The sequence below is a fragment of the Cyprinus carpio genome, chromosome A6 (assembly GCF_018340385.1).
Source record: "Cyprinus carpio isolate SPL01 chromosome A6, ASM1834038v1, whole genome shotgun sequence".
Classification (NCBI taxonomy): Eukaryota; Metazoa; Chordata; class Actinopteri; order Cypriniformes; family Cyprinidae; genus Cyprinus; species Cyprinus carpio.
Window position 1 is genome coordinate 10,904,258 of NC_056577.1, and position 18,984 is coordinate 10,923,241.

At 37.5% G+C, this 18,984-nt stretch overlaps 1 protein-coding gene across 5 annotated transcripts in view; it reads right to left on the reverse strand.

The window, feature by feature from the left end:
- Nucleotides 1-4,929: 4,929 nt before the first annotated feature.
- Nucleotides 4,930-18,984, reverse strand: part of LOC109096555 (arf-GAP with GTPase, ANK repeat and PH domain-containing protein 1) — a 190,059-nt gene continuing 176,004 nt past the window's right edge. For all 5 annotated transcript variants that reach the window (XM_042758027.1, XM_042758028.1, XM_042758026.1 and 2 more), the window contains 2 exons: nt 8,561-8,816; nt 4,930-8,131 (listed from right to left, as the gene is read on the reverse strand). In XM_042758027.1, coding sequence (XP_042613961.1) covers nt 7,925-8,131; nt 8,561-8,816 — 463 coding nt within the window. In that variant the 3' untranslated portion in view covers nt 4,930-7,924. The remainder of the gene's footprint in view (nt 8,132-8,560; nt 8,817-18,984) is intronic.

Consider the following 18,984-nt stretch of genomic DNA (forward strand, 5'->3'; position numbering starts at 1 on the left):
TGGAGGAAAATCACTCAAACTGTAAGTGTTCATATGGGCTGTACAAACTCAAAAACCGTCGAATGAATGGGCTAATTTTAACGAGCCTTTTAAACTTTTTTCTTTATTTGTTCAACTTTCGTTTATTATTTTTTTCGATATCAATTGAAACCGCATTTAAAAATAATAACAATAATAACATAATTATTATTATTGCTAATAATATTATTGTTTTACTGCACTAGCAGAACGGATTTGTTTCTGGCCTGTCGGTAGAGATGATCTGGAATCATCTGTGAGGTTGGAATGTGGTGTTGTGACAGGAGGCTGTGCTTCATGAATAGATTTCAGGGTCAGGGTGAGAGACACGGTGTGTCAGTACGGTGTGTGAACACACTACCGTGTGTCAGCCTTGATCTCCGGACCTCCCTCGTGTTACAGGATGAAAAGTAACGAGCTTATTCGGCCCACACGGCACTTGTCGGGAAACCTTGAGACGCAAATGTAAATCAAATATTATTTCGCATAAACAGCCTATGCGGTATATGCAATTGATGGCAATACAATATAATTTACACATCGCAGCTCTTGACATTTCTGTATCATATTTTTTTCATACTCATCATTTTATACAAATTGTTTGAAAAAAAAAAAAAAAAAAAATTATGCATTTTTAAAAATAATTTTAATACTTCATTTATTTACATCACGCTTTATTTATCGATAAATAATATAAGCTATTTTGCATTTGCGTCTGCATTAAAGGTCTTTGAAATATTATATTATTCTGCCAGATTTAACAATTTATACACACTCGTTTTTTTTCCGAAATTGACATTATAATCAAGTTTATAATCAAGTTGTTAAAAAAATTTACATATACTACAACTCAGTTATTCTCATGTCAATTAAGACTTGTGAATGTCCAAATTTAACCATATAAGTACATTATTTATTGAAATACAATTAATATAAGTAGAATTTGTTATATGTATCATATGTAACTTTTTTAAAATTAAGAACATATTGACCCATTTAATATGCTTTTTAAGAATTAATATTTTTAATCAAGTTGAAATTTGGTAAGTACTTGATAAAAAGACAGTGTCCACATTAAAAACATTATGTAATTAATTACTTTAATAATAACAATGCTACTCTTTAATAATAACAAGGTGTAATAAGAACAGTGTGTAATAACAATCTGCTCTACAAAATCATTAAATATGAAGTATCTGTTTTTTGTAATAATATGTACCTTTGTTACAGGAAAACTATAATATGAGCCAAAACGTTCTTATTATTGCAATGGTTTGTATGCTGAAGTTTCATTATTGAACTCAAATAAAAATAATTATTACCAGAAGAATATAAATTGTTGTACAATGCAATAGATCAGACATCATCAGTGCCTCATCATTACTGAGACACACGCACACACACACACACACACACACACACACACACACACACACACACACACACACACACTAGTGATTAGACAATTAAAATATGCTGGTCTGGATGATGTTGGAAAATAGACAGTGTATCCATGTACATAACGAGAAACACGAAACCTGGGCAGAAAGACATTTCAAGAAGAACAGTGATGGGAGACATAAAGAGAAAGAGAGATCTGACAATTGCCTTAACTCTAATGAATTTTGTGCAAATTGTAATCAAGGCTGGCCGTGGTGGCTGACAGATAAATGGGCCCCGGGGACTGGCTCGGGCCTCAGCTTTTCACTCCAGCATGTCCCTTCTGCACTAAATGAACAGTGTCAAATTAACCTCCAATGATTAATCCTGACAGAGTGCCGGCTACAGAACCAGTAAGACGACTGAAATGCACACATATGCTGAGAAATTTCTCTCCAATTTATATTAAACAACAAAGTAATGAGAGAATGACAAAGATACATCTGAACCTTTTTTTTTTTTTAAATAAACATATTTTTGTAACAATTTTTTTTTCAAAGTAATTCTTAACAGGATTGTTTATATATATATATATATATATATAGATATATATATATATATATATATATATATATAACTTTTTAATAATGACAAAATTATTGTAATCATAATTAAAAAATATTTATGATTTTATTTTCTTTTATAGATCTGTATATTACCAGAAAACCTATGTATAAAACGTCAAATATCTAATTGAGATTATTGAATTTTATTTAATCCTTTACCAGTAATAAACTAAATATGTCTGTTCATTATATGAGATCTAGATCATTTATCACAATAAAGCAGTAGTTTATAGATAGTGATTTTTGCTTTTTTTTCCCCCTCATAAATATAATTAGGCTAATATGGGAAAATCTGTGCCGTGGCCTAATGCTTAGAGAGTTTGACTCCTAACCCTAAGGTTGTGGGTTCAAGTCTCAGGCTGGCAATACCACGACTGATGTGCCCTTGAGCAAGACACCGAACCCCCAACTGCTCCCCGGGCATCACAGCATAAATGGCTGCCCACTGCTCCGTGTTCACGTTCACGGAGTGTGTGTGTGTGTGTGTGTGTGTGTGTGTGTGTTCACTGCTGTGTGTGCACTTTGGATGGGTTAAATGCAAAGCACAAAATCTGAGTATGGGTTGCCATACTTGGCTGTATGTCACGTCACTTTTACACTTTTTTTTTTTTTTTGGTCACTTTCACTATTAATAATTAAATATATTTTTTCAATGAGCATTAAGCAGTCAGTTTGTGTATACAGGGGAGAGCGGTGTGAGTTGTAACTCCATCAAACACCAATTATACATAAATTATAGATATGAAAACACTGTCATACATACAAATATGTATGTATATAATCATATTGACAGATTCTTTGTTTAAAAAAAATTGTGTCTGGGTTATAATTCCTAATCATATCAATGCATGTTAAATGACAGAATAGGCATCATCTGAAGATTTTTGTTTAATTTGATGTATAACAAATACATTTATATATTAAATACATAATTTTTAATGACAATGTTCTGTTTTGGACTGAATTTCCTATATATTGGGCATTTTGAATAAAGGTATTTACAGTGAAATGATGACAGTATTTTGAACAAGTGCATTTATCACAGTAAATGTATGCATGCAATTTAAAACATCAATTTTTTACATTTATTTATTTTTTGAAGCGTCACACCCCAGCTTGGAACTTTGTGTCAAGTAGAGCACTCTTGGTACTTGACATTTATTAACTACCACAATTTGTAGCATAGAAATATGGGATTCTATCAAAGTTTGAGACATGGTGTTTACAAAATGTGTGACAACATGCCAGGATTAGACGATGGGATTTTCTAGCTTTCTCTCTGAACATTTGGATTATCATCACAACATGATGGTGCAGCTCACGCCTCATTTCAGGGCTTCTCTAGCATTTCTAATGCCATTATTGTGTGTTTGAGACACACACACACACACACACACACACACACACACACACACACACACACACACACACACACACACACACCATGATAGATGAACAGCTCTGTTAATGCACTGAACCAGTGCTTTGCCTCATTGGATTTCTAAGTGGAACTGATTTATGATGAGAGATGATCAGACTAGATCTGGACAAGATGCTTCAGGGTTTCGTGGTTCTGGACCAGCACTGACATTTTAAGGATTCATTCCCCATGGCTCCTTTAGCCTGTCAACCTTCAATAGCTCACAAGCTGCAAATGTTTGTGAAAGGAATTATAAGAAAACAAACACACTTCCTGTCACTAACTCATAATCACGCTCCCACTTCCCCTCTCAACCACGAAACATTTCCTCTTTCTTTAGATTGCTCTTTTTTCTCTCTCTCTGCCTTTCTGCCTTGTCTAATCTCTTTAATTACATCTGTTTTCCTGGGTCGCTGAGGCTTCTTTTGTCCTCCCGGTCAGGGGGCTTTTGAGGGGGCAGAATCAAGCCCCGCATCCCCTCTTTGGATGCTTTGTGGAGCTGCGGCTCTCTTCCTGAGAGGGAGAGGATGAGAAGGGGATTAGAGGATCTTTATCTGATTAGAGACAGTGAGTCGGCAGGGCCTGGCTTTAACGCCTTCATCTGCACCGCAGAGGCCAGAGAGCGGGCCGCACCCGCTGAAAAACCCAAACTAGGCTTTTAGGCTGCGGACGTGAGAAGCGTAAAACATATGTATGTGTGCGAATAACTACCTTCCTGAACATTTTCTGAAATATACAGCTTATTTGTATTTGAGATCGGAAGTAAAAACCTACTTGAAGAAAATGTCAAAATATAATAAATTTTTTATAATTAAAAAATTATCTATAGTGGGTATAGAAAAGAATCACATTTTGTTACTTAGCAGCCTGAAATGAAGGGACACAGTTTTTGTTTTATGCAGCGGTATTTCTGTATTTGCAAGTTTTCCTCAAGAATGTGATGGTATTTTATTATTAGCATATTTTAGCATTCTTTTTTTCTGACATGTTGGTGTTATCTATCGATCTATTTGAAATACTTTTACATTATTACAGTTGCTTATTGTATATATAATTGATACTTAAATATTACATGAAGTACTTGTCAAATGTTTGGATACACTATGGTTTTTAAAGTGATATTGTGAAATTATTACATTTTGAAAATACTGTTTTCTATTTAAATATATATATTTTAAAATGTAATTTATTTCTGTGATGCAAAGCTGAATTTTCAGCATCAATACTCCAATCTTCAGTGTCACAGAAGTGCTGAATATGAATATATTTTTCTGTGTGTATATACATTTTATATGTGTGTGTGTGTGTGTATGAAATAGCCTACTGAGATACTATGAAGCTACTGTGTAAATACCAATATATAAATATTATAAATACATTATAAAGTTACATACTATGGGTGTGAATATTTTTTTCTCCTGGAACTCTTGTAACATCTCAAAATAATTACAATAAAAATAAAGGGTAAAAATCAAAAAGAGGACATTATATTAAGAAGCATTTTATTGAAAAGAGACACGTTACAGTATAAGACTCTGCATCAGTTATAATTTTTCAACACAGTACTGTACAGCTGACACAAACTCAATATAATAACAATAATAATTAGAAATACAACACCAATAATTTGAATCAGAATGATAGTTGTGATGCCAATGGACTAAATAAAGGGACAAATGCAAAACCCAAGTAGTGTGAGAGAGCTCCTCCCCTTTCAGATGATCATATTCATAAATAAACGCGTTTCTTGGGTTTGAGCGTAACATGGAGACTGTCGATGAAATGAGGTAACAAACACAAACAAAAACAAAGTAAACAAACACTACTTGTTTCTCCATTTTTACATCTATTTACAAAAAGCAACGACTAGTGAATGGAAACGGAAATAAAACGAGGATATGTTCAAGAGACTTGGAACGTTCTGATGAAGCCCGCTTTAAGTCTGCATTATTTGCTTGCAAGGGGTGAAGTAATGCTTTGGTTGCTGTTATGGCTGGATTTTTGTCTGTTTTGCTTATTCATGCTTTCTTTATTCACTTACAGATGGACAGATGACCCAAAAAGAAGTTTTACCCAAGAAGATGAATTACAAATGAAGTGGAAAAAAAAAAAAATAGTTCACAAGTTGATAAAAAGTTTTTTTTTTTTCATATTAAAATGGCAGACTCTTTAGCGTCACCTGTCAGGGTACAGTTATTTTTATGAAGACGAAGACATTTACACAAGGAAGAGAACATTTACATCCATTCATGCAAAAACAAAACAAAAACAACAGTTTTTTTCACAGAAAGGATTCAGAGTGAACGTTATATTGTGGGTTCTTCACAACAAGTGATCTGTGTTCTGTAGTGCATTTAGTCATAAATAATGGTTATTGTGGTAAAGCCTCTAAAGGCCTGCTACGATATATACAAGGCGAAAACTGCACACTCACGAGCTGAAAATCAACATACCTCAATGTTTCAATCCTCATGTCCTTCACTAAAGCTTCTCCACTCTCATGGTTTTCCTTCGAAAGCTTGGAAAACTATTTAAGATTCTCTACACAGTCCCAAATGTCTATCAACTAGCGTAAAGACTTTCCACATAGCTTGCACTGCAGAAGAATATTCATTCTGCAACACAGTTCCTCTCACATTTCCAACCCTAAGACAAGTACCTTCACATTTCTACCACCTAGCGAAGAGTAAAATCAATGGGAGCCAACATGAAATGATCAAAGCCCATCAAATCATATCATGGAACAAGTCAATATCAAAGCCTTTTCATGGGATCTCCTGTAATGATATATACGCCCTGAGACAGAGTCTTACATCGGCTTTACTTCTCAATATCAACGGCAGCTCAGACTGCTGTGGTGATGTCCAAAACGCAGTGAAAAACTATTACTCATGTGTCTACCTGGCTGAATTTTGGCTTCGTATTGCTTAAATACTCCTTGACACATGATAAAGGAAAAGAGGAAAACTATGAAGCTATGAAGAACAGTTCAGAGAAAGAGAGCATGTAAAGGGAACTTTGCAACTTCAGACACCTTAACCTGCACGTTTCAGTGAAGAGGGCGAGGCAAAATATATAATAATAACCGCTTTTGTCAGGGGGAGTGCTTTCTTGAAATACTTTTCTATATAGTACACTACTCAGAGGGAAAAAAAAAAGAATGAGAGAGAAGGAAGAAGAGTATGTACAGATTGAGACTGAAGACCTAGAGAGCCCTTCTCTTCTTTGAGATAAATGAGGTTCAGGACTCTGCAGTGTAAAGTGTGAGAACAGCAACAGACGGAGATGACCTGAGTGAGGCACGTCACTGTATGAAAGCAACGGCCGCCATAAGCAGATTTCAGTCTTTTGCACGACAAATAGTCCTGTGTTTTCCTGATATTCTGTGGTGTTTTTAATGATGAACACTTGAGGTCAGTCTGAGCTTCAGCCCTGCACTTCTGAATTCTGGGTTATTTCACTTTTGAGATCTGGTTCATCTGAATCAGTGCCTGCACATTTCACTGTGAGCTGAAGTAAGGAATGAGCAACATATAAGGCTAGACTGACATGTTTAAAGATTTTTAAAAAATCTGCTTAATAAAAGCTGGTGAAAATAAAAATATAATTCCCTTTGACTTCTGAGAAATGTAAATCTTAAAACTCCTGTTTTTAAGAATCTTCCGTTGGTCCAGTAATGAGCACTTAAAACAAATGCTACTCAACAATATTAAAACAAAAACAGTTTAAAAGACCATGTCAGATTCAAACTTCAAACTTACTGTTTTCCAAAAATGTCATTACATCCTTTCACATTCCTTTAAAAAAAAAAAAAAAGAAGAATAAAAGACATAATGGACATACTGATATAACTGACTGAGAAATAGTACAAGACAGATACAAAGAAAAGTCTGAGAGAGTGAGATCAGACAGAAAAATCAGTGTCAGAGTGGTTTGATGGAAGTCCAGACGCACATGGCGACAGAGTGAAGTTCTCTGGTTCTTCTGGGTCATTTTGAAGATCCAGCGTAAAAGTATCCCATGCTGCCCCATCATTTCCTGTCTTGCTTTGTCATCTATTAGACTCCTCAGAGAAGAGGCAGGGAGGAGAACGCTGATGTGTCACCTGCTCATCAGTTACCAAATCCATACCCTATTCTCCCATCATGCACTTGGTAGCTTAAACTGGCACAGTTAGAAAATCCGGTATTGTTTTAATTTTTGTTCCACAACACAGCAAGACGTGTGCCAGACCCCCCCCCCCAAAAAAAAAACAACAAAACAAAACAAAATAATGGATGACACATGATTGGCTAAACCCTTGCAGCTCTGCTCATGCTGCTTCATCATCTTCATCTTCAGTGTCAGGGGTCTTTCCATCAAGTCTGGGATAGTCTTATGATTCTGATGTAGTGGTGGAGCTGTACATATGAAAGTGTGTGTAGGGAGGGAGGAGGAGTGCTGACCAGAATGCGTGTTCATGTGTGTGAGTGTGTATTTCTCATATAACTGCACTGTTAATGCTGCTGCAACTGTTATTGCGGTTATTGTTCCTGCGTGACAGGTTCGGTGTGGCCATGAGTGGGTAACGCTCGTCAGGACAGCCGTACTGAAGCAGGACGTCCATACACTCCTGACTGTTCGCTTGCCGTGCGTATGCCAGTGCTGTATTGCCGTGAGCATCCCGTGCCATGATGTCCACGCCGTACTACAGAGTAAAGAGAGAGATAAAGAGAGTTAGCAAGAGAACATACTATTATTATGATCCAAAGACTGCTGTATAAAATGTATTTGGACTTGTAGTAAATGTATAAAGAAAACACTTTATGGACTTGCTCTTATTTTAGGTACAAATGTTTTTGTAGATGACCTTCATTGACCTTATCATACAAACACCAGTAATGTTAATTATTTTGCTGAAATTAGAGTGCTGATCGTGCTTGCTAGTCAGCTGACAGACCAGCTGTAAGGTGTACTGCACATTGCAGTTGAAAGATATTTGCTGCTGGTGTGAACGGACCATTCATCGGAGATCTGCTTTTTAAATTACACATTTGTTGTGAAAAGGTCTTTGCTCAAACACACATTCTGACCAATAATTTGTTGTGTGATTAAAAGAGTGTCCTGTAGCTCTCACCCATAAGAGCAGTTGCGTGATCACAACATTCCCTTTGCGGCAGGCCAAGTGCAAGGCTGTCCGGCCATCACCTTCCCCACAGGTTTCGTTGACCTCATCTCTGGAGCCGTGGGCCAGCAGTATGACCACAATGCGCAAGTCTTCCTCCGCTGTGGCCCGCAGCAACTGTTGTCCTAAAGTCAGCTCTGTGCACGTCAGTGATGCCAAAAACAACTTCTGCTCATATTTGGCTCTGATCCAGCGCTCACGTTCCTCTCTGAAAGCACACACACACAGAAAACACACACGGGCTGTCAACACATGGTTCACACCGGTGGCATGTTTTGATCTGGCTCTCATTCCAAATGACATTTAAAATTTGATGGGATTCGTGTACAGCCTTTTGATTTTGTTCCCATTCCCGAGCCAAACATTTACTAGCTCTCACATCTCCATTACACACAGCAGCATCTAGACCTTAATACACTAGAAAAAATTACACTGAGCAGAACAGAAACAATACAACCACAGGAGGCATTTTGGTCCATGTGTGTAAATTTATGTCCACTTCATGGACTGTAAAGGCCCCAATACATTCAGATCAAAAATGTTTTTCATTCTTCTCTTAGGGGTACAAAGGAGTTTGAAATACCTGAGCAGCAGTACACTGTTAGCAAACATCCTGACACCAACCCTGCTACTGGGAGTGGCGATTAGATGAATATGTAAATATGTGCTTTTGTCTCAATAACAAAATATATGACAAAAATGACAACGTTGAGAAAACAGCAGTTAAGAAAGCATCTAATCACTGCGATGTGGATATGTTTGCACTAGTTCTGTGATTCAGTGCTCAAGTCAAGTCACATCATTTTTATTTATATAGCACTTAATACAACAGAATGCTTTAAAGCAAGCAATATTATTAAACAGTGTTAGTGTCACTTTAAATTAGAACTACAACTTCAAGTTTTACTATAAAACAGCTCTCTAGTGTGTTATAATTTTTACTCACATCTGACCTCAATGGACTGAACAGAAAAAAATATGTAATCGTCACAGACAGATAGTTCAGAAAAGTATTTTGAAGGTGTTTACGAGCCGAAGAGAAGATTTCTGGACAGTTTCTGTTTCAAACTCCCGAAATGAACGGTTTGGCCTGATTTTGTTTGTGATGTCACACCAGTTCGATTCTGCTTGTATATCAGGGCCTTAAGAATGGGCAGGTTTAATACAAACAAACAGAGAGAAAGCAAGCAATACACTGAAGTGGCTGAATGAAGTGGCAAAGAAGTGTAAGAAGGTGAGTGTGCATTTGACAGGGTAACCGTGAACAGGAGAGGGCCATCAGCAATTGTTGGATCGTTTACAGCATCCCCTCCTCAAACTGTGCTATGATAGCACTTAATCTCTGTTAATCCCCGCAGAGTAAACAGCCTTTCTCAGACAACTCGGGATTAGTTCAGCTTCAGCTCCTTTCTGAGGGGCAGAGGGAGTTCTGATGCCCCCCAGGAGGGAAAGGGAGTTGGGCAGAGGATATTGAGCTGTTCCCTAAAACGCAGCAGCCCCTCAGGGAGTCCAAACCAATGAGACCAAAGACGATGATCACAGACGTAAAAAAAAAAAAAAGTATCCTAAATACCAATGGAGTCACTTCCATTTTCAGGTTTTGATGAACAGAGCTTGCATTAGACATTTAATTTAATATAAATTAAAGCTTTAAGAAGTTTAGTCTAGGACTTGCAGAAAGACGTATTTTCAAACACAACAACATTCTCTCAGATTAAATATAATGAACAGTAGACATGAATATTGGTTGTGCAAATGTATTACTCACCTCCTTCAGGCCATTTCTTCTTCAGTCATACCTTCACTTACTAAAATTATCAACACCTCTCTTCACTCTGGAACATTTCCCACAGCATTTAAGCAGGCTCGGGTAAGCCCACTGCTTAAGAAACCATCTCTAAATCCTGCACTTTTAGAAAACTACAGACTGGTATCCCTTCTTCCATTCATTGCAAAGACACTTGAGCGAGTTGTGTTCAACTAACTCTCTATGTTTCTTGTACAGAACAACCTCCTGGACAGCAACCAATGTGGCTTTAAAAGCGGCCACTAAACTGAGACTGCCATACTCTCGGTTACTGAAGCCCTGCAACTGGCAAGAGCAGCTTCCAAATCCTCAGTACTCATCTTGCTGGATCTGTCTGCTTCTTTTGACACAGTTAACCACCAGGTGGTTTATGTGGTTTAAGTCCTACCTCTCAGGTAGGTCCTTCAGGGTGTCTTGGAGGGGTGAGGTTTCTAAGTCACAACGTCTTGCTACTGGGGTTCCTCAAGGCTCAGTGCTTGGACCACTTCTCTTCTCCATCTACATGATGTCATTAGGATCTGTCATTCAGAAGCATGGCTTTTCTTAACACTGCTATGCTGATGACACTCAACTCTACTTCTCATTCCAACCAGATGATCTGACGGTAGCTGCTCGCACTGCAGCCTGTCTGAGAGACATTTCTAGCTTCTGGATGAAGGACCATCACCTTCAGCTCAACCTTACTAAGACAGAACTGCTTGTGGTTCCAACTAACCCATCGTTTCATCACAACTACTCTATACAGCTGGGTTTGTCAACCATAACTCTTTCAAGAACAGCAAGAAACCTAGGAGTTGTGATCGATCATCAGTTATGCTTCACAGACCATAATGTTACAACAACCCGGTCCTGCAGATTTGCCTTATACAACATTAGGAAGATCAGACCCTTCCTGTCAGAGCAAACCACACAACTTCTTGTCCAAGCTCTTGTTCTCTCCAGATTGGACTATTGTAATGCTTTCTTGGTGGGACTTCCTGCATGTTCTATCAAGCCTCTGCAACTGATCCAGAATGCAGCAGTGAGAGTGGTCTTCAATGAGCCAAAAAAAGCTCACGTTAGCCCTCTCCTTATCAGGTTACACTGGCTACCAGTAGCCGCTCACATCAAATTCAAGGTACTGATTAGGGATATGCCGGTATCAAATTTTCATGTTGCGATTAATTGATCATGTTTTACCACGGTATGCGGTATTATCATGGTATAAAAAATAATTAAAAAAAAAGACAAAATAAAACAACAACAACAAAAAAAACAACTTTTCTTCTTATAACAAAAATAACTGAACATTTAAATGCAATAAAGCAATACAAAAAATATATTTAAAGTTAAAAATTTTACACCTATTAAAGTGCAAAAGAACTTTAAAGACCCATAGGTATCACTTTACAATAAGACCTCATTAGTTAAGCTTAGTTAATGCATTAACATTCACAATGAGCAATAGCTACATTTGCTACAGAAGTTATTAATCTTTGTTAATTCAAGTCTTAGCTCATGTTAGCTAGTTAAATAACACAGTTGCAACTTTCGATTTTAACAATGTGTTATTAAATATTGGAATACCTAAGATTAATGAATGTTCAGAAGAATTTTTAATTGGCAGTTTGTTAACTAATGAACCCTAATGTAAAGTGTTAATGAACAATAAAGAATCAAAATACTTTCAAACAATATCTAGGACATGTTATAGTCCAGATTAAAATGGAAAAAAAATTATGGAAATACATAAATATTATTTTATATTATTTAAATGTTTAGAAAGTAGCAGCTGCTTTTATTTATGGGGTTTTCCAGGGTAAGGGCTGCAGTTTCTGCAGTTTAGCGCCATCTGCTGTCAGAGAGTGAATGTGCTTTCATTCAGCGCGTCTCTCACGTGTTCCTCCATGTGCTTCTTGTGCGTGCTTGTTTACATGAGAGTTCACACGGGTCTTTAAAGCAGCATACAAACGGTGTTGTGCATTTTGACCAGCAGATTGGGAAAAGTATTATTAAAATGCATTTCAAATTCTGAATAATTTGTAATATATAATTATTCTCGGTATTTGGAAGTGCCCACGATAACAATACCGTGAATATTCATTACCGCGATATATCGCATTACCGAATACCGGCACAAGTCTAGTACTGATGCTTGCCTACAAGACGACCACTGGCGTGGCTCCAATATACCTAAACTCACTAGTTCAAACTTATGTGCCCTCCAGAAGCTTGCGTTCTGCAGGTGTACAATGCATTGTGGCGCCATCCCAAAGAAGTTCAAAATCACTCTCACAGACCTTTTGCTGGACTGTACCCAGCTGGTGGAATGACCTCCCAATCCAAATTCTTTACTCATTTTCAAAAAACATCTAAAAGACACATCTTTTTCACAAGCACTTGACCAACTAATACTAGCACTTACCACAGTAGTCTGATTGCTTCTATTGTTCTCATTTGTAAGAATGCTAAATGATTAAATGTAAAATGAAATGTATTAAAATTTTTATCTAGTGATAGACCAATGTTTTGGCTAATTTAATTAAAGAGCAGGTCAGATGGGTTTTTGAAAAATCTCTCTTTTGCAGTTTATAACGTAGCTATCCTTAAATGAAAACAATCTGCAAAGTTGTTAATCAAAAAAGTGCATGATAAATAAAGATATTGTCTCTCAAAAGAGAGAGTCGGTTCTGAATCGCCGTAACGAGTCGTTATATTTTCGACTCTTTTGCCTGTTACTGGTGTACATCACTGAGTAGCACATTTGCATAATCCCCCACCTGCCCACGAAATACGAACAGAGTCTGATCTGCCCACAAACACTTTTGCTATTAGTGCGTTTACATCATGTTGAGAAGACGCGGTGTTCAAGGATACCACAGAAATACAATTCGAGCCTTTTGTTGTGTGCTTGTCATTTTATCAAGAAAGACTGCTTCTCTAATCTGGGCTTTTATCTTCGTTGGCTTCTAATCTTCTTAATTTTGGACTAACAAGCTCTCTGAACCACGACCTGTAAGTAGTACGATTGATACGTTAGGTGTCCATTTTCAATTGAGTGCTCAAAATATTTTTTTTTTTTGTGCCAATATGTGATGTATACCTAGTGCAGCTTTAGGTTTCCAGGTAAAGCACGATATTACTGTCTTACTGAAGTAGTTCTAAAAATTTGCAGTGAACCTAAGAATATGTCGATTATTGTAGACTGACGTTGTTCTAATTACTTTGTTTAATAATAAAGAATATAGTATACAACAAAAACTTTATAATAATTGTGAAATTGCTGTTTGTTGTGCTGCACTGGCAGTTACAGGGTTAATGCGGGAGAGATGAGTGATTTCGGCTGGTGCTCCTGTGATACAACTGTTCTGCGTTCTGATTAAAAGTTAAGACCAAGCGTCTTTTTGTCTGTCGTTCTTCAAACATTACAGTAGACATATTTTGGTTTACAAACTGTATTGTTTAATCAGTTAGTCACGTTAGCACTCGGCTAACGTATCCACCTAGTGTTCACAGTTTAGCAGCTAAACTTTAGCTGTGGGCACGATTCGCTTGCATAAGTGTTTTTTTATTTTATGTCATTATAAGAACGGATTGACTATATAATTGTTTTATGTAAAGGCGCTTTGTCAATGGTAGCGCTGGCTAACTGGCTCAAGGACTCATCTCTGTGCCAATCACAACAGATTTGGCCAGCTGACCAATCAGAGCAGAGTAGGCTTGAGGAAGGGAGGGGCTTGCTCCGAACTTGCTTGAAACGAATCATTTCCTAATCATTGGCAAATGACTCTAATATTAAATGTATATTCTGAGAAAATTACAATGTTTTATGACCTTAGATGCATTTAAACCTGATGTAGGGGACTCCAACATAATATTGGGACACTTTAAAATACCATCTGACCTGCTCTTTAACTGCCCAATATTTATTTCATAATATATTATATTGTGTTAATTCCAAAATTAGGTAAATATTGTGCAAACAACATTCAAACAATTTTCTTCAAGTGAAAACTTTTTATTTAAATTTAGTATAAATTGGGTATGTAAAAGTAATTATTTAAAAACAAACTTGTGTCTACATCTATTTATATTTATTTTATTCATGTGTATATTTTTGTCCAGTGGTCATAAAAAAAAAAAAAAAACTCAAAATGGTTCTCAAACAGGGGACCTCTGCAAATGTCCAGGGAGGCCCCAATAAGTCTTACAATTATTTCTAATTATTATCATTTTTTTAAATTTAGTTAAAATAACAATCTTATTTAAAATGCCAAAAAAAAAAGAGACTAAATACAGTAAAAAGTAAATTACATTTTTAAAATTATTATTTATTACAAAAAAAGTACAAGAGACGCATATCCACTTTTAAATATCGTCTTGGACATAGGCGACCTTTAGAGTCAAAAAGGTTGAAAACCATTGCACTAGTGACTGTAACTACATTAAAAACCACCAATTATTTAAAATAAACAAAAATGTTAATATTAAAATAGATTGTAAATGTTATACTTCAAGTGATTAAATTTCCCAATTTTATTTAATTCCAAGTTGATATCCACTGCTCATAACAGAGGACGCCACAACCATGATGGGCTTTGAAAGATGAACTGAACTGCGCCTCAAAGGGTTAAATTCAAAAACCCTGATTACAAATTAGCCATGTATGGATGTCAGGGGCCAGAGTGCAGAGGAGATAACATTTTATCAGAGAGGCAGATGCATAAAAATAGGTAATCAATAGCCCAGGGGATCGATGGTTTAGTGACATCCTTCTTAATCAAAGCAGCAAAGCCATGCTGACGGACCTGAACCCCCCACAGCACGCTCAAAGATTTTCTGTCTTAGGTCACAGCTAGCATCACATCTCACAGTCACAAGTGCACACACTAACAAACAGGGCACACATGGGAAAGATGCAAGAAACAATCACCCGTTGATGTCAAACTATAGTCAGACATTTGACTATAAGCATAACATCTGGTTCACTTTGCAGTTTATTGTAGCCTAAAGGGAAGAATAGGGAAGATGCAATGAAATGCAATTTACCCAGAACAATTATATAGCACTAACATGCAGACAGTATCAAGAAACTTAAATAGAACTTTCAGTATTGATCATTTGATTCACAGTAGGTCCAGTAGAAATAAAACGATGAAAGAGCAGGAAGGAGAGACAGGGAAGAGAGAAGTCTGGAGGAGGTGAGGAAAGGCTGCAGCTTCTGTGGGAAAGCTGAAGATTTTTATTAACTGTGTGTTTTGAGAGGGGGGTCTAGCAGCACGGAATGTTCCGGGTGCTGCTGGTCAGCCCAGGGTGAGTGAAAGGGCTGGCACGAGGGCCACGGACCACAGCCCCCACACAAAGCATCCTGGGAGCCGTGGAGGAGTGTGATAGAGAAGGGGAAAAGAGAGAGGAAGAGGCTCGGCAGGGTCTCCCCACTGCCCCTCTGCCTCACTGTGTCTAGAGGAAATGTGGAGCACTTCACTGCCCTCTGAAACGCATGCCTTCCCCAGTTAGCAGCGTTGCTAAGGGCCAAGCCCAGCTGGCTAATGAAAAAAAAGCCTAAACTTCTTGCACATAACCTCTTAAAATGTCAGTTAACTACAACAGTGCTCAAAAAAAAAAAAAAAAAAAAATTATCATCTTATATATGAAAAGAAATGTAGCTGGTAGCTTTTGTGGGGCTGTTTTGGGTTAACTAATAAGTTTAGAATTGTATTAATCTATAAACCTTGAAGAAGACAATAGCATTTAGTGTTTGATTTAGGTCTCCCTAAATGTGCACAAACACACTTATGCATACATAAATTAAGTGTAAATAAGCAACAAAAGGCAACAACAACAACAACAAAACAGTTCAGAAGTCATAGTGACAAATGTAAAGGGAGACGATGGGTGGAACAATTGAACCTCTCGGAAAAGACACACACACACACACACACACACACACACACACACACACACACACACACACACACACACACACACACACACACACACACACACACACACAAAGGAGAAATAGGTCACCTGCTGCTTCCTATTCTTGTCTTAAACACCACCCTACCACCCTACCAGTTTAATTCACACACACACACACACACACACACACACACACACACACACACACACACACACACACACACACACACACACACACACACACACACACACACACACACAAAGACTCAGTACAAAAATAACCACCTTGTCTTTGCATGTCAAATTTAAAAATTAAGTCAAGCAACAATACTGTATGATGACAGGATAATCATGTACAAACGTAAAAAATAAGAGCAAATGATTCCCAGGGGTCAGATTGGGAGCTGCTTACCACCTGGTGTCAGTTGGAAAGGGTAGTCAGGGCATAGACACACACACACACACACACACACACACACACACACACACACACACACACACACACACACACACACACACACACACACACACACAGACACATTACCTCATCTGAATCTTGGGGAATTTGTCCTTGCATAGGAAGATGGCTAATTGAATTAATTAGCAACTCTGTTCCACGACTGTGTATCATTTTGTGTGTGTGTAGACCTGCTAGCAGACTGCAGGTTTCAGCAGGTCTTTAATTAAGAGTTACTGGCCATGCAAGTTAGATCCAAAATGGCTACTTTTAATAAGTCAACATGTCTGAACATAATGTAAAGTTCCATTGTTTTGTGTGCATTAAATGACTGTGACGACCACTGGTCAGTGATAAATAAGACTGGCTATGATAAAGAAATATTATTTTAAAAAACTAGTTTAAAATAGAACATGCAAAGTTCTTAATCTTTGTATTAATATAGGTTTCATATGGCTTTGAAAATTCAGTTATCTTAATGACTCTACATATGTAATGTGGTGTGTAATTTTTTTTACACCTTGAATACCTCCAGTGCAAGTGTACTTTTCTTGATCATTATTATTTTAATTAAAAAAAAGTGATATATATATATGTTCACACACACACACACACACACACACACACACACACACACACACACACACACACACACACACACACACACACACACACACACACACACACACACACACACACACACACACACACACACACACACAGTAGTCAACATTTGAAGTGGATCAAAAAAGTTAATCAAAGCTGTCCTAAGACAAGAACGCATTTTGGTTTTAGGTTAACTTTGATGGTTTTGATCAACTTCAAATGTTGATTAGTGTGTGTGAATATATATAAGCTTTGCGTTTGTTTAGTTAATAAAATATTAAAACTTGATTCAAAATGGTGTACAATTGTTTAATTATGTCATCCTGGTATCACGGACTCGCTCTCGTTTCATACAAGCCCAGCTGCTGCAATTTTGCTACGATTGTTTTGTACGCTGCAATGATTATAAGAGAACTAATGAACTGGTAAGGTTTTAAAACATTTTCGTCTTAATTATTTTATTGCCTTAATTATTTTGTGGTAAATGTTGTGTAATACGTGGTTTGACTGCACCGTTTCCCTTAAATGTCCGTTTAGTTTGATTTTGCCACTTGCTCGCAACTGCTGTCTTCATGGAAGCTTTGCGTTCAAATATTTCTACTCAAATCAATATTTTGCATCTAATTATTTACTTATGTGGCAAGTAGCCATGTAATACACGGGATAATGTACATCCAGCCGGTTGTTTTCACAGAATAAACCCCTTCAGGCTGATCAAGATCACCCAGGCTGATCACCCTGTCGGGGATTATTCTGCGAGAACAACCGGCTGGATGTACATTATCGCTTATATATATGTTTTGTTTTTGTTGGTAGTACCATATGACATTTTATGAAAAACTAATAGTGAGTTGTCAAAAAAAGGTCTCATTATCTGATATTTAAAGATATTTAAATATACTGCTTCACTGCCAAACTACAATGCAAACAACAATTACTGTGTTTGCAATGATGTGCTCGTGGCAAACATCTGCTTTCGTGACAGCTTCATTAAAGTGTGTTGCAATGCTGTTTTGGGACGTTTACCTGAGGGAAAGGCAGGGGACGAGACAGTAGCCTCATCGCCGCTGGAATGCAACAGGCCGGGTCACAGGGGAATTAACGGGAGTCTACATCAATCCCTTGTCAGGAGGGCTTCCTGTTTGTGAGTGTGTATGTGCTTTGTGTTCTCCCTGGACGATCACTTTGTGGGCTTGTGTTTACCCACTTGCCTGCGCTTCCTGTCCAGCTCAAAGCCAGGGGCTGTTTACCCAACACTGACAGGCGTCCGCTAATGCAGCCGCCCGTGACAGGACAGCCCTCCAGCTGCCACTGGCCCCAGTGATCCGCCGCCCCAAACACAAACACCTCTGAACTCCTGTGAGAGTTCAGAGAGACCATATATCGGAGGTTCAATATCTTGTGTAAGTGAGATCACCAATTTCAGGTTGTACTGAGTAAAACGAAAGAAAGAGAAGTTCATAGAGAAAAGATTGACGCTAATGCTCTTTTTTTCAGGCTAATTATACCGCTAATTCAGCTCATTAGTGCCCTACTGACTCACAGGTAATGAACTCTGACAGGCTAAATCTGTCAAACAGACAGTAGTGCACAGCTACCTGCGCA